At 43.0% G+C, this 16393-nt stretch overlaps 1 protein-coding gene across 7 annotated transcripts in view; it reads left to right on the top strand.

The window, feature by feature from the left end:
- The window catches only part of TENT4B (terminal nucleotidyltransferase 4B), a 66394-nt gene that overhangs the window by 43585 nt on the left and 6416 nt on the right, over nt 1-16393 (top strand). For all 7 annotated transcript variants that reach the window (XM_084958437.1, XM_084958438.1, XM_084958436.1 and 4 more), the window contains 6 exon segments: nt 3955-4078; nt 6262-6308; nt 8187-8307; nt 10000-10107; nt 13886-14014; nt 14739-14952. In XM_084958437.1, coding sequence (XP_084814563.1) covers nt 3955-4078; nt 6262-6308; nt 8187-8307; nt 10000-10107; nt 13886-14014; nt 14739-14952 — 743 coding nt within the window.

Here is a 16393-nt window from a genome sequence, read left to right as displayed (position 1 = left end):
TGCTGTGGCTCTGGCGTAGGCCGGTGGCTACAGCTCTGATTCGACCCCTAGCCTGGGAAGCTCCATATGCCGTGGGAGCGGCCCAAGAAATGGCAAAAAGACAAAAAAAAAAAAGAAAGAAAGAAAGAAAAAAAGACCTTTGCTTGCTTCTTGGTTGTCTGGTTTCTTTACTTACATGTGCAGTGACGGAGACATCTGTTCCCTGTGAGGCAACCCCTTTCCGTTTCCCCAAGTTGTGATCATTGGAAATCACTCCTTCTATTCATCTGCAATCTGCCTGTGCAGGAACAGGATGGCACATATATATTACCCATCACAAAGCTGTTTCAAATGAGTATTTCTTTTCATGGTTAGGGGGAAACTACCTAGGCCAGGATCAGGTGTGATTGGCCATTTTCCTTCTAATGTCCTGAACACAGGCGCTCTGTAGTGTTCAGAGAATGAATTCTTACTCAGTTGCCTGTGACTTGAAGATCCACTGGATGTTGGCCTAAATACTTTTTGCCTGTATTTGAATTAGAAAGTGTGTTAAGCGGGCCTTTGTAGAGTAGGTAAGGCGAATTTGGGAAGTTTTTTCCGTTGGTTAAAATGGATGTGTTCTACTGTGATGTGCTTTTTGAAAATCACTGTTATTAAAGTACAGCTGACTTACAGTGTTGTGCCAATTTCTGCTGTACAACAAAGTGACTCAGTTTTATATATATACATTCTTTTTTTAAAAAATATTCTTTCCCATCGTGGTCTATTCCAGGAGATTGCATGGTGCTGTACAGTAGGACCTCCTCATTTATCCACTCTAGACGTAATGGTTTGCATCTGTTAACCCCAAACTCCCAGTCCATCCTACGCCCACCCCCTGCCCCTTGGCCGTCACAAGCATGTTCTCCATGTCTGTGAGTCTGTTTCTGTTCTGTAGATAGGTTCGTTTGTGCCATATTTTAGATTCCACACATAAGTGATATCACACAGTATTTGTCTTTCTCTTTCTGACTTCACTTAGTATGATAATCTCTAGGTGCATCCATGTTGCTGCAAATGGCATTATTTTGTTCTTTTTCAGGACTGAGTAGTATTCCATTGTATATATGTACCACATCTTCTTAATCCATTCATCTGTTGATGGACATTTAGATTGTTTCCATGTCTTGGCTATAGAATGATATGCTTTCAAGCCACAAAGAAACCGATAATTCATAGCAAATAGTCCGTTTAGATAAGAAATCATTAGTTTTGTTGTTCATTTGTGGTCCCCGTCCTTTCCAAAAGTATAGAAGAGTAATGCAAGCTGTGAAGCTCTCTAACTGACAAGTTGTTTTAGATGTAGTCTTTAAGATTCTCAAAGAAAGAAAGAAAGAAAAAAACTATGAAGAGTTTCCATCGTGGCTCAGCGGTTAACAAACCTGACTAGTATCCATGAGGATGCAGGTTTGATCCCTGGCCTCTCTCAGTGGGTTAAGGATGTGACCTTGAGCTGTAGAGCAGGTTGCAGATGTGGCTCGGATCCTGCGTTGCTCTGGCTGTGACCTAGGCTAGCAGCTACAACTCCAATTCAACCCCTAACCTAGGAACCTCTATATGCCATGGGTGCGGCCCTAAAAAGCCAAAAAAAAAAGGGGGGGGGGGAAGAATCTGAAGGGAGGATGGCTTTAGGAAATATATTAAAACCTGGGAAGCTTAAAAAAAAAAAAATTTCAGAAGATGCAAAGGTACCTAGAAGCATAGCAAGGAAGACTTGACTCCATGGGGGGGGGGGGGGGGTCTCTGGATTCACCTGCGGAACTCCCTGGAGTTTTAAAATCCAGTTTTGCTGTAGTGTTGCACAGTGAGCAGGCAGAACGCTGCTCTAGATCATGCCTTACAAACGGCCCTGAGGGCCTGAAAAGGCTCCTGGTTGCCAACTTCTAGATTGTTCCTAAGGACGCTGAGTTCGGAAATTGCCAGTCACTTTTCAAAAGGAATGCAGCTGCCGTCAGGCAGAGGCCGAGTCTGGAACTCAAGGTTTTTGACTCTGTCTAAAAAGAAAACATCGAAAGAGGCAGAAACTGTTGACTGCTTGCTCGGCCACATTTTCAGTCAGTGTTATAGCCAGTGGTGCTTGGGACTTAGGCATTTTCCTTTCCTTTCCTTTCCTTACAGCCATTTTGGGTCTGGGTGTTTCTAGCTTCCTGTCAGTCCTGTACCCTAATGGGCCTGCCCTTGGGGGCACACCCCTCCTTCCAGATCCTCTCCCTTCAAGGCAGCCCTTCCTGCACGGCCCCTCAGCATGTTCCCTTCTGGCACTTGGCACCCATTGCTGTTGAACTAGTGCCCTTCCCCTGGCTTCCTGGCCCATCCCAGCTGTGCTAGACTGAGCCCCTGCAAGAATACCCTCCCTCTGGCTTACCTCCTGCTCTCTGGAGCCCGCCCTTCCGCCTGTCTGCATCCCACACAAGTTTAGCAGATGTCCTCCCATTCTCTACTCAGTGTCCCTCTTAAAGGTAGCTCTGCGCACTTGCGCCAGCTTGGAAAGGACAGCTGTTTTCATTGTCTTCAGTTCCGCCGTAGTAATTGACTGCATCCAGCGCCTTAGCCAGCCTCGCTTGTCCTTTCTTCTTGTTCATCGATTCCCGCAGCCCCTCAGGCCTCGGCCCTTGCTTTCCCACTGCGTCCTCGCTCCTCCCTTTCCACTGCTGCTCACATCCTCCGGCCCAGCCCCTGAGGCTGTGTGTGGTGTTTCTGGAGCCCATTTCTTGCCTGTCACCATCCTCCAGGCTTTCATCCAGTGCTTCTACTGTGGCAGTAATTTCTGAGCCATCCCCTCTGCATCCAGTCTTGTCACTGCCCGTCCATTGGTTGCACCATTGCCAGATGAATCTTCTTAAAATGCTTTGTTTTTGAAGTTGGTCTTTCCGTGGTCCCTCTCAGAAACATTTAAATAGTTTCTTGTCAGAGTAGGGGGAGGTCTGAACCGCCTAGCTTGTTGCTCAAGCTTGCTGTCAGGCGCCCGCCTTCCTCTCAGGTGCTGCTCCTCCCTCCACGCCTCCCTCGGCCCCAGGCGCTGCTCTTGGCTCGGTGCTCCCAGAGTGTGCCCGTTCCTCTTGGTCCCTGCAGGTCTTTAGCTCCTTCCTAGAGCCTTGTCTGCTGGGCATTCTTTTCAGGTCTTGGCTGATACTCACTGGCTGACCTGTTCATTTGACACTGAAGTCACTAAGCAAGCATTATGGAAGACGTTTGGCTATTTCACTCCTGTGAGGAATGGATTACATAGCGGTGGGAGGGTTGGTCCCCACTGCCAGGAAGCTTGTCTGTGACACCTGGATTCTGTATCTTCATGTGTTAGTATCTACTGGATCCAAAGTGTAAAGGCAGAGGGCAGATCTTACACTTGAAATTTAGAAGAATTTTAAATCAGCAGCCCTGAGCAAGTATTCTGCACTGGCAGATAATAAATGCTGTGGCAGGTGCTAGTACACATCCATTAAGAATTCTTGGAATTTTGGGAGTTCTCGTTGTGACTCAGTGGGTTAAGAACTCAACTAGTATCCATGAGGATGCGAGTTCGGTCCCTGGCCCTGCTCAGTGGGTAAAGTAAGGATCCAGCATTGCCGCAAGCTTCAGTGTAGGTCACAGGTGCAGCTTGGATCTGGCATGGCTGTGGTGTGGGCCGGCAGCTGAGGCGCTGATCTGACCCCTAGCCTGGGAACCTCCCTGTGGTGCAGGTGCAGCCTGCAAAAAAAATAATAACTTTTGGAATTTGGAGTTCCTTGTTTTATTTAATTATTTTGGCATTTTGATTAAATTTTGTACATTCCCATTTTAGCTTAGCATGAATCATAACCTTTAAGGTTGAGAAATCTATGAATGTAGAATCATTAGCTGAGTTGTAAGACTTAATTTAAGATAAGATTAGTTAAGATAGTGATTTCTCATTGGATTGGCCCTGCTTATATTAACTTTTCTGCTTTTTTCCTCCAGTCTGCATGAAGAAATCAGTGATTTTTATGAGTACATGTCTCCAAGACCAGAGGAGGAGAAGATGCGGATGGAGGTGGTGAACCGGATCGAGAGTGTGATTAAGGAGCTCTGGCCCAGCGCTGACGTGAGTACCTGTCTGGGTCACTGGGTGCTTAGGATAGTATCCCTGTGGGTGTGCTTCTGTGGTTTAGTGACATTTGAAAAGCAGTTTTCTTCAGCTTTCAGAATTTGGGGCTTCTCAGTTATTTGCATTGAGTTGGATGACTTGCTTTAAAACTATTTCTTTGCTGGAGTTCCCGTCGTGGCGCAGTGGTTAACGAATCCGACTAGGAACCATGAGGTTGCGGGTTCGGTCCCTGCCCTTGCACAGTGGGTTAACGATCCGGCGTTGCTGTGACCTGTGGTGTAGGTTGCAGACGCGGCTCGGATCCCATGTTGCAGTGGCTCTGGCGTAGGCCAGTGGCTACAGCTCCGATTCAACCCCTAGCCTGGGAACCTCCATATGCCGTGGGAGCGGCCCAAGAAGTAGCAACAACAAAAGACAAAAAAGACAAACAAAAAAAAACAAACTATTTCTTTGCCGTACTGAACAGCACCTACTCTACAAAGGCAAAGTGTTACTTAGGAATCATTGGTATAAAGAGAAGAAAGACTAATCAAGCCTCGTTGTAGCAGAGCGTGCATTCTTTGGATGTGATGTACCCGAACCAGAATCCCATTACTATTTTGTTCCACCCTGTCAGTATAAACAGTGTATATGTAGGAATTCCTTATATCATTCGAAGTGTGTTTTCATAGGCTAATGCATGGCTTCGCATCTACTTTGCTTTCCCGAAATTGCTCTTTTCTTCTCTCTGATCACTCCTTGTCTCCCACTGTAGTCCCCACCCAGGGAACGGAACTTTTGCCCAAGATTTCCTCTGCTTTTTGGTGGTTCTTTTCGGTTTGTTTGTTTTTTTTAACGGCCCTACTTGTGGCATGTGGAAGTGCCCAGGCTAGAGGTCGAATCAGAGCTGCAGCTGCAGGCCTACACCACAGCCACAGCAATGCCAGATTCAAGCTGCACCTGCGACCTGTCACCGCTTGCAGCAACACCAGCTCCTCAATCCACTGAGTGAGGCCAGGGATTGAACCCGCATCCTCACAGATACAGTGTCAGATCCTTAACCTGCTGAGCCTCAGTGGGAACTCCCTTGTGGTTCTTATTGTTGACATTTATTTTTAGGGCTCCTCTGAGGGTCTGTTCTATAATTTCATGCATTCAGAGAAGTAACTTACTAGACCATTCCATTGCATTATATGGCTCTTCTTTAGACTCTCTCATGGGGCGGTGAAGCCAAAGCCAAGGAAGTTTTTTTTGGTACAGTTGGCAACACAGAGAAGCTTCAAATATACAGGGAAGAGGGGAGGACACTAATATTTTCTTGAGCAGCTACTGTATGCCATATTGTTTCTCCTGTGTGATCTAGATCAGTGGCTTTCAACCGGAGACAGGTTTCTCCCTGGGTGGCATTTGGCAGTTGTCAGAAACGCTTTTTTGAGTATGGTGACTGGAGAGGTGCTCTTGGCACGTAGTGATTAGAGGCCATGGCAGTTGCTAAACATCTCACAGAGCAGAGGACAGCCCCTCACAACAAAGAATGATCTGCCCCAGATGTGAGCAGTGCTGAAGTTTGGAAACCCTGATCTAAATCAGTCCTCTGCCTTCTGAGGTGGGGGATTTTCTCCACCATTTTTGAGGAACACGAGGCTGTGATTATTTTCCTGGGTCCATCTCATCTCAAAGGTTGAGCTTTTTTCATTGTTCATCCTTTGTTGCAATGACTTGCATACACATACTGGCCTGTTCTCTGTGGGTTGAGAAAGCCTGTGTCCTGGTTTTATGTAACAGCATAAATAAAGCTGTGTTCTCTGTGGGGAGGAGTGGGAGGGCCTGCAGGCCGGCACTTGCCCTGTAGTCGAAGGAGTCCGACCCTAATTTAGTCGTCGGTGAGAAGACTCCTGCTTAGAGAACCAATGTTAAGGATTGTGTCTGTCGATTATAAAGGAACGTTAGTGACCTGAAAATTACTTTAGGAAGTTTCTCTTTTAGCCTGCATGTTTGATATTTGGACCTAATAAGTTTAAACTGTATTCCAAATGTCTGCCTGTGAGACACAGGATCCTGCTTCATGAAAGCATGGTGCTAGAAAAAATGCTCTTGTAGTACTAAGAACTACCAGTAGAGGGTAGCAAAATCTCACATTTCTCCAGAGTTCGGTGGCTTTTTCCTCTGATATTATAATATAATAATTTTTTCTATTTCAGGTCCAGATATTTGGAAGTTTTAAAACTGGCCTCTATTTACCTACTAGGTTAGTACCTCTATGAAGCTTTTAAAAGATTATGCATTTTTCTATAGCGCATTTGTTTTGACTGTTGAAGGGGTAAGAGTAGAAACAAAACAGATTTATGAAACTAAAAGTCACTTACCTATATTTTATTTGAATTACCTTGAGGTAAAATATTACTGCAAAGAACTGTTCACCCCCATAACTTAACTCACTAACACAGATGGTAATGCAGTCTTATGGTAAAACACCTGATGATGCTGCAGAGTTTTGTATATTCTGGAATGCTAGGTCTCTCACTTTTGAGGTGTAGTTAATTTACAATGCTTACAATGTTGTATTAGTTTCAAGTGTACAAAGTACTCATATATGTATATGTATATAAATATATATACATTTAGATACTCATTCTTTTTCAGAGGCTTTTCTGTTAGAGGGTATTACAGGATGATGAGGGTTGTTCTCAGTGCTCTGCAGTAGGACCTGTTTTGTAGATAGGAGTGTGTATCTCATTTTTATGAAGAGCTCATACTCCTAGCTCCTGTCCCAGCATTCTGACCCAGAAATTCAGGGTACAGACTTCTCTCTCAGGAAAGTCTCTGTCTTTTCAGGCTTCTTGTTTATTTTCATCTTCTCAAATGAGGACTGTTTTGACCCATAGCTGGGGGTGGGGGTGGTGTGTATGTGTCGGGGGTGCTTTTGGAGGGGTGAGTACCAGTTCTCTAAGAATTGAAATGCTCTTGTCTTTACGAAGCAAAAACATTTCATCATGTTTTGCTTTTGTTTTTATCACGGTAAAAGCACCCAGCATGAGACTTACCCTCTTCACAAATGTTTAGGTGCACAGTGCAGTATGATTTAGTGTAGGCATCCATTGTGGGTTTTTTTTTTTTTTTTCCTTTTTAGGGCCACACCCATGCACATGGAAGTTCCCAGGCCAGGGGTTGAATTGGAGCTACAGTTGCCAGCCTATACCAGAGCCACAGCACCTTGGGATCTGAGCCTCGCCTGCGACCTACACCACAGCTCAAGGCAACACCAGACCCTGATCCACTGAGCAAGGCCAGAGAACCCACATCCTCATGGATACTAGTTGGATTCGTTTCCGCTGTGCCACAACGGGAACTTCCCATGGTGTTTTTCATCCACTTAAAATTATGTGTTAAGTGGATGGATCCTAGCAGTTTCCATTCTTCCCTTTGCTCTCCTAGGCCTAAAAAAGCCAGAAAATATTCCACTTTGAGTTTTCTTTATTTAGGTTCTGAACTTCAGGAAAACTGTGAGTCATCTTTCTAAAAATTTAGTAAAATTTTATGAATAGGTAGTACATTCATCTAGTTCATATTTGAAAAGGGCACAAAAATAATGACAAAGAAAAGTCTAGATACCACCTCTGTCCCCCAGTTTCTCTCCTTGGAGGAGCCAGTGTTAGCAGTTCTTTGCATATCCTTCCAGAAATATTCTGTGCATATAAAAGGAAATATGTGCTTCTTCCTTTTTTACACAAATGGTGGCACACTAGATATACTGCCTGCATCTTGTTTTTTATCCGTAGTAATCTAAGTCACAGTTACTCAGTTAACCTCATTCACCCAGAAGGTCTTAAGGTTTTCAGTACCAGAAGCCTTTAGGAACAGGAAACACTCAGTGGTGTTTTTGAGGTTTTACTTCTCTCAGAGTCACCCTGGGCAGTGACTTGGAGAAGGAGGAGGTTGTTAAAATCACCAGCCTTTTTCACTTCCTCTCTAAAAAACAGTCCTCACCAACAGTTTTGGTCTCCATCGGGCAGGGTGAGAAATAGGTTTTCATTGGCCTCACTTGCAGTCTGTAGCTTGAAGGTAAGTTAAAGCAAGTACAGTGTCTTGCTTCTTTAAACAACTCTCGCATGTGCTCTGTGTCCAGTGACATCGATCTCGTGGTGTTTGGGAAGTGGGAGAACCTCCCCCTTTGGACCTTGGAAGAAGCTCTTCGGAAGCATAAGGTTGCAGATGAAGATTCGGTGAAAGTTCTAGACAAAGCAACTGTAAGTCTTCAGCATTTCATCTTAAACTCTCTTGTTTCTTATGCATGAAATTTGTAGAATTAAAATTTAATTTTGGTAAGCACAGATTGTTTTTCCTTTTGTTAATGATCACAGTGCTTTGACATAAAAAGTTATATTTGTGCGACAAATGAATGATCCTGGTTATACATTTCTTGAAAAAAAATATTACACAATTTTATCATACACAATACTCACTGTAGCTTTTTTTTTTTTTTTTTAATATGAAGAGTATAAATAGTTCTCACTGTGGCACAACAGGATTGGCAGTGTCTGCAGCGCCAGGATGCAGGTTCGATCCCTGGCCTGGCACAGTGGGTTAAAGGATCCAGCATTGCTGCAGCTGTGGCATGGGTCACAAGTGTAGCTTGAATCTGGTCTCTGGCCTGGGAACTCCATGTGCCATGGGGTGGCCAAAAAAAAAAAAAAAAAGTGACCATCTAATAGAAAGTTTATAGTTACGCAGAAGATAACTATAGATGTTACTTTTCTATTCTGTCATATTTTGTGTCCTTGAAAAATTGAGTGTAATTGAAATTTTGTAAATCAAGTTATATTTTAACTAATGGAATGGACATTAAAGAATTTTTCTGGAAAGAGTTCCCTCGTGGCTCAGTGGGTTAAGGATGCAGCATTGTCACTGCTGTGGCTTTGGTTACAGCTGTGACGTGGGTTTCATCCCTGCCTAAGAACGTCCACATGCCATGGTGCGGCCAAAAAAAAAAAAAGAATTTTCACAGAAGCTTATTTTGGAAATAATGTATCTTTTAAAAGTTTGGATTTTTTTTTTTTTTTTTTTTTTGGTCTTTTTAGGGCTGCACCTGTGGCATATGGAGGTTCCCAGGCTAGGGGTCCCATCAGAGCTGTAGCTGCTGGCCTACACCACAGTTCACGGCAGTGCCCGATCCTCAACCCATTAAGCGAGTCCAGGGATTGAACCAGGGTCCTCGTGGATGCTCATTTGTTAACCACCGAGCCACAATGGGAACACCTGGATTTTTGCTTACTAGGTTTTATGAGAGCAAAACAACTTTTTTTTTTTAATTAAAAGAAAGATTTATTAAAAGCTGTTAATTTGGAAACCCAGTTTTATGCACAGTTTGCTGGCCTGAGTTTTCTAATGACTGGTGCAAATAACCTTTTTGTTTGTTTTGAAGAATTCCTGATATTGCGTATAAGCTCTTCTATCATTTTTCATTTAAGAATAATTTTTACATTTTAAGTTCTCTTGTTAGGTTGTTGCTTGGGCCATTTGCAAAAGTGACCAGCAGTGCCAGTGAGTCATTGTGTGCGACTTAATCTGTCGATCAGTTTTCTTACTGGAAACAGTTCATTGCTATCGGCTGACGTTTGTTATTCGTGATCTTCTTGAGTTGGAAACTGTTTTGCAAAGGAGATAACGTTGAGAATGGTTTTTGTTATCTGATTTCAAAATTCTCAATCAGTGGAAATTACAGACTACATTGCGTGAAGTTAAATGCTAAATATGTAACATAAATTATCTAGGATTGTCTGGAAGGCCAAGTCAGCTATGGTACCGAGTGTTGAGAACACTCAGTGTTCTTACATTGTCATGGGAGGTCAGGACCTCAAGTCTGGTAACCTTGTGTCCTCTGATTTTGACCCTTAATTTGGTTAGAGTATTTAAATATTTTACCTTTCTTCTTTTTCTAGGTACCTATTATTAAATTAACAGATTCTTTTACCGAAGTGAAAGTTGATATCAGCTTTAATGTACAAAATGGTGTGAGAGCAGCTGACCTCATCAAAGATTTTACCAAGGTCAGAGAAATTTCTAGTGTTTATTCAGTGAAACAACTGGCAATGGAGTTGGGTTTTGAGATTCTCGTGTGGTGTTCTGATATACCTGGCTAAACTATTTTTGCATGTGTACTGCTGACAAATGCTTCTTTTCTGTGCAGTGGCTTTACTTGCCTTGAATCTGCTTGTAATAATCAGTAATTTATAATGCGGCCTCAGGGAAGAATTCAGGTCGCGGAAGCTGTTGAAGAACTTCTCTGCTGTAGCTCCTTTCGCTTCGGGGAGATAAGGACTGAGGCAGGCTGCACAGTGGTTGCTGTCTGCTTTCAGTTCCCAAGAGTTCCGATGAAGACCCTCTTTAGGGAGCCTCTTCTAGATTTTAATCCCAGGTCACCTGTAAAGTAGGTCCTGTAGGTGTCCTTACTTTATCCTGAAGTGGTCTCAGTCTGTTTCGGCTTTTGGTGTTTTCTTCCCAGATGGTGCACAGTGTGTCAGCATCATCCGTAGAACATCTCACTTGCTCGAACGCATCAGCTTTTTTCTCCCTGAGCTGAGCCTGAACTACTTTGGCTTATGTAGACTATCTTTTCTGTCCATTCACAATTTTTTTCTTTAGCAGCTCTTCAGATTCACCTTTTTTTTTATGTAAGAAAAAAATGTTAACTGCTTTGTTGTGTGGTAAACATTATATTCTTTTTTTTTTTAAGAAGACATTATATTCTTGTAGAAATGTGCAGAGAAAAAGAGAAATCCATAATTCCACTGTTTTGGGGAGGTATTATGTGTATGTAAATGTTCTTTTTACTGAAAAAGAAACTTTTTTAGGAGTTCCTGTTGCGTCGCAGCGGAAATGAATCCAACTAGGAACCATGAGGCTATGGTTTCGATCCATGACCTCGCTCAGTGGGTTAAGGATCCAGCAGTGCCGTGAGCTGTGGTGTAGGTCGAAGACGCGGCTTGGATCCCGCATTGCTGTGGCTGTGGCGTAGGCCTGCAGCTGTAGCTCTGATTCAGCCCCTAGCCTGGGAACCTTCATATGCCACGGGTGTGGCCCTAAAAAGCAACAAACAAACAAAAAAACCTTTTTTGAAAACTGAGAATAATATGCATGATGAAAAAAAACCTTGCCAGTATGGGAGTTCTCACTGTAGCACTGTGGGCTAATGATCTGGCTTGTCTCTGTGGTGGTGTTGGTTTGACCCATGGCCTGGTACAGTGGGTTAAGCATCCAGCTTTGCCGCAGCTGCAGCTTGGATTCAGTCCCTGGCCTGGGAACTTCCATGTGCCATGGTTGTGCTGAAAAAGAAAAAAAAAAAAAAAAAACTTACAGTATAAAAGAGTAGTGAAGAGTGATCACTCTTAAACCTTATGTGCTTATTACTTAGATCAGCTTCGTAGGATTTGCCATCGTCGACCTTTTTTCTTGCTTATTGATCCTTTTTCTGAAATTTTTAATAAAAGGATAGCACACTTTATACACGATGCCTTATCCTTTTTTTTTTTTTGGCTGTGCCCAGCACGGGGAAGTTCCCAGGCCAGAGATCAAACTGGCACCACGGCAGTGCCAGTGCCAGATCCTTAACCTCTAGGACACCAGGGAACTCCTGCTTTTTAAAAAATGTATTATTTTACAGGGCTTTTCCGTATCAGCACAGTCACAGTTCCTTTCGTCTGCTCACTGACTGCGTAGTTGTTCTTTGTCAGGATGTGTCCTGCTTTGTGTGGCACCTCTCTTGTGTCGCTCCCCGTCTTTTTCTGCTGCTGCGAAAAGTGCTTGGCGGACGTCTTTCTGTGCCTATGTTTTTCTTTACACTAATAAATTATTTGTAAGGGAGTTCCCGTCGTGGCGCAGTGGCTAACGAATCCGACTAGGAATCATGAGGTTGCAGGTTCGGTCCCTGGCCTTGCTCAGTGGGTTAACGATCCGGCGTTGCCGTGAGCTGTGGTGTAGCTTGCAGACACGGCTCGGATCCTGCATTGCTGTGGCTCTGGTGTAGGCTGGTGGCTACGGCTCCGATTGGACCCCTAGCCTGGGAACCTCCATATGCTGCGGGAGCGGCTCAAGAAAAGGCAAAAAGACAAATAAATAAATAAATAAATAAATAATAAATTATTTGTAGGAAGATTCTTGGAAGTGGAATTTCTGGGTCAGAGGCTATATGCAGAGAAAATTCTGTTGGAAATTTGCCTGATTACTCTTTAAAGAGCCTATATCTATTTCTGAGTTAACCATAGGGTTTAAAAATGCTTATTTCTTGGAGTTCCCATTGTGGCTCAGCGCGTTAAGAACCCAGCTAGTATCCTTAAGGAGGCCGGTTCGATCCCTGGCCTTGTTCAGTGGTACCAGGATCCAGCATTGCCATAAGGTGCAGCATAGGTTTCTGTGGCTGTGGTGTAGGCCGGCAGCTGCAGCTCCTATATGACCCCTAGCCTGGGAACTACATATGCCGCAGGTGGAGCCGTAAAAAGACAAAAAAAAACCCAAAAAAAACCCATATATATATATGTATATATACACACCCCCACCCCCCCATCAGTAGCATGCAGAAGTTCTTGGGCCAAAGATTGAACCCACACGGCAACTGTGACCAGAACCACAGCAGGGACAATGCCGGATCCTTAACCTGCTGAGCCTCGTATTTCTCCATATTTTTGTTATTTCTCATGTTTGCTTCCTTTGATGTGGTTTTCAGTAGTATAAACATTTTTCTTTCTCATGGAAGCAGTATGTGTTCATTCCAAGTGTCAGGAAAAGCGTGGAAATCACTGGTAATTCTACCACCCCTAGATGATGGCTATTAAGATGTTCATTCTGCTCTGTCCTCGTCAGTGTCCCTAGCCCAGAGCCTGCCTTCTGGGCTTAATGAGTGTGTGCTTGAGTGAATGACAGCCTCACACTGTCCATATTTGCCAGTGTGGATGGTCTCACCCTTCCTCGTAAAGCCTGGAAGGTGGTCTGTGTGTTCACCTGCCTGCATGGAAGCAGCAGGCAGGACTGCTCCTGGGCTGTGCAGAATAATCTGAAGGATGCTAGTCTCCCTGGTGGAGTGCCACCCACCAAAAGTGATTCTTTAAAATCCCACCGAGGAGTTCCCTTGCGATCCCGGTTAAGGATCCAGTGCTGTCACTGCAATGGCTCCTGTCACTGCTGTGGTGTGGGTGTGATCCCTGGCCTGGGAACTTATGCACACCATGGGCATGGCCAAAAAAAAAAAGAAGAAAAAGTTGAGATGTTGCCCCAGACTGTCTGTTACCTGTTTACAGTGGAGTGTTACTTGGTAACGGCCATAAGTGAGTGTCAGAAAATATGTAATATTGCTAGTGTTTCTATTCTATAATGAGTGCTTGGGTGCTGTTATTTATGCCTGCATGTTCTAGATTTTAGATTGAGGAGAAAATCCTTAATTACTTAGAGCATACTTTTATAGGTTGTTTTTAAATTAGAAAATTAGGAGTGTCCATCGTGGCTCAAGGGTGACGAACCTGGCTGATAACCACGAGGATACCGGTTCAGTTCCTGGCCTTGCTCAGTGGTTTAAGGATCTGGTGTTGCTGTGGCTGTGGTGTAGGCCAGCAGCCATGGCTCTGATTCGACCCCTAGCCTGGGAATGTTCACATGCTGTGGATGCAGCCCTAAAAAGCAAAAGATTAAAATTAAAATTTAAAAAATTGTTTATTACATATCTCCACTAAAGTTTGTAATTTAAGGACCAATTTATACTTAGAGACTGTTACGCTGTTGATGCTTAGAGCAATTACTAATGTAGGAATTCATTGAAAATATAATTTTCTTTTTCAGAAATATCCTGTATTACCCTACTTGGTTTTAGTATTGAAACAATTCTTATTACAGAGGGACCTTAATGAAGTATTTACAGGTGGGATTGGTTCTTACAGTCTCTTTTTAATGGCAGTCAGTTTCCTTCAGGTAAGTTACATACCATGCTAGTGTATGCTAAAAAATGTTTTTAAGTAAATCATTTGAGAGTCATTTTGGAAAAAATGTGTAAATCAGACTCTAATTGGAATTTTTTCCTTGATTATTTATGACTTTTCCTTTTAAACTGGATACCTTTTATAATTTAGCAAATATTTTTAAATCCCTAGGGGGGGAATTTTTTTTTTTCTTACTCCCATGTGTTCTAGTATTTTGAGACTTTACACTACAAATTTTAATATACAAAGGTACGGTGTGGTTTCCATAAGTGTAAAATAGTCATATAAATGCCAAAAATAAAAATGTCTTCTAAGCAGCTAATCCTATAAATTTAGCTGGAATTGAGACTTGCTATCTGGGTAAGATGAATTAGAAATCTTACTGTCATCAGCGAGTGTGTTTATGTGGCTCAGTGTGGCCACCTGCCCAACTCTGTTGGTGAGTCAGAATGACTCTCCTGATGATGTTGGACCAAGCCAGCCCTGTCAGCCTTATAGATTGTCCCTCACCAGTTCCATCCACACCCATGAGGCTCTAATGTTGTCTGTAACAGAAGTACTGTTACTGTTAGCTCGCTGTACCTCCATTGCCTATTGGCTGCTATACTAAACCGTTTTTATAATAGTGTTATTTATAGAAACCAGAATGTCATTTATTATCCTGACCTTGATAATAGAGAGAAAATCCAATATGATTTTTTTTCTTCTCATTTTAGTTACATCCCAGGGAAGATGCTTGCATCCCCAATACAAACTATGGTGTTCTCTTAATAGAATTTTTTGAATTATATGGACGACACTTCAATTATTTAAAGACTGGCATCCGGATAAAGGATGGTGGTTCCTATGTGGCCAAAGATGAAGTACAGAAAAATATGCTAGATGGCTACAGGCCATCAATGCTTTATATTGAAGATCCTTTACAACCAGGTATTGAATTTAGGTAAATCTGTGGGCATTCACAGAAAAGGGCATCGTCAGTCATCCTATTATGCTGTAACCTCTTTTCAGATGAAAAATCAAGGATTTACTTGTAATTGCAGTTATTCTTTTTTCATCAAAATGTTTTATAAACAAACACGTGAACAGAAACAAACGCACACACCGGAAAGACCTGCTGCACACTTTCCCGTGAGCTGGGACTCTTAAAGGCAGAGGAGAGAAGGTGTTTGTTATTTGGGTGGGTTTGGCATGTCCAGTTTGGTGTCCATTTTTCTTCTTTCTTGAGCCTTCACTGCTCCTGAGTCTATGCATTTGTCAGCTAGGGCTTTTAAGCGAGAATGCTGAGGTCCTTAGAGGCAGTAAGCATACTGATAGATCTCAGAACTCGTGAGAGAAAGGGCATCAAGAGACAGGTTTATTTTCCTTTTGGACCCCTTCTTTCCTCTTTAATTTTACATAGTCTCCCTGTGCTTTTCCCAGCTTTTACATTCATTGGCTCGAAAGTGAGCAGAAAATGTATTGCTTCTGTTCTTTTATGAAGCAGTGTTTGATTGTTTGTATCCTGGTTTTTATTGGCAGTATTTTTCCTGTATAATTATAAAGTATTTAGGTTCTGTGTTTTTGGACTTCAGTGGAAATGCCTTTAGTCATTTGCTTTAATGCACTGACTTTGAAAATGAGTAAAACAAAGGGAGTTAGGAGTAGGAGTTCACAATGTGGCTCAGTGGTAACAAAGCCGACTGGTACTGTGAGGAAGTGGGTTTGATTCCTGGCCTCGCTCAATGGGTTAAGGATCCGGCATTGCCATGAGCTATGGTGCAGGTTACAGACGAGGCTTGGATCCCCGATGGCTGTGGCTGAGGTGTAGGTCGGCAGCTGCAGCTCTAATTCAACCCCTAGCCTGGGAACTTCCATATTCCAAGGGTGTGGCCCTAAAAAGGCCCCCCCCCCCAAAAAAAAGAAAAAAAAAGGAAAAGAGTAGTTGCTTAGGAGCCATCGTATAAAGTAATTGTGTGTGTTTATTCATTGAGGAGTCTACTCTATGTAAAGGACACAAAGATTTTTTTCAGCAAGACAGCTTTTCAGGCGCTCATAATTTAGTGCAGGAGATATTTATAGAGCTAACAAGGAAAAAAATAGACATTTCTAATTTAGCTTGGTTTCACTCTTAGGAGAGAACAGGCAGTTACTTCCTTTATTTGCATGACTGGGTTTGGGATGGTCTCTCTTGGACCAGAAGATATGTAGGCAGTTTATATGCCAGCATAACATACTTATGCTTGATAAGCATGTTTAGAGCCTGGGGAGCTGGTGGCTCCCCGACGGGCAGCTCAGATTCTGAGCGCAGCTCTAGCAGGATAGTCATCGCCCTTGCTCTCCTGAACTTTCCGTTCATATGAAGTGACGGTGAATTTGACTGTCTTCTGTA

Source organism: Sus scrofa, chromosome 6 (genome assembly GCF_054392235.1).
Source record: "Sus scrofa isolate SSC_HxYL_T2T_F1_AM1 chromosome 6, Sscrofa_HxYL_maternal_Yorkshire_Landrace_v2.0, whole genome shotgun sequence".
In the NCBI taxonomy this organism is placed as follows: Eukaryota; Metazoa; Chordata; class Mammalia; order Artiodactyla; family Suidae; genus Sus; species Sus scrofa.
This window is presented reverse-complemented; position numbering and strand designations above follow the sequence as displayed.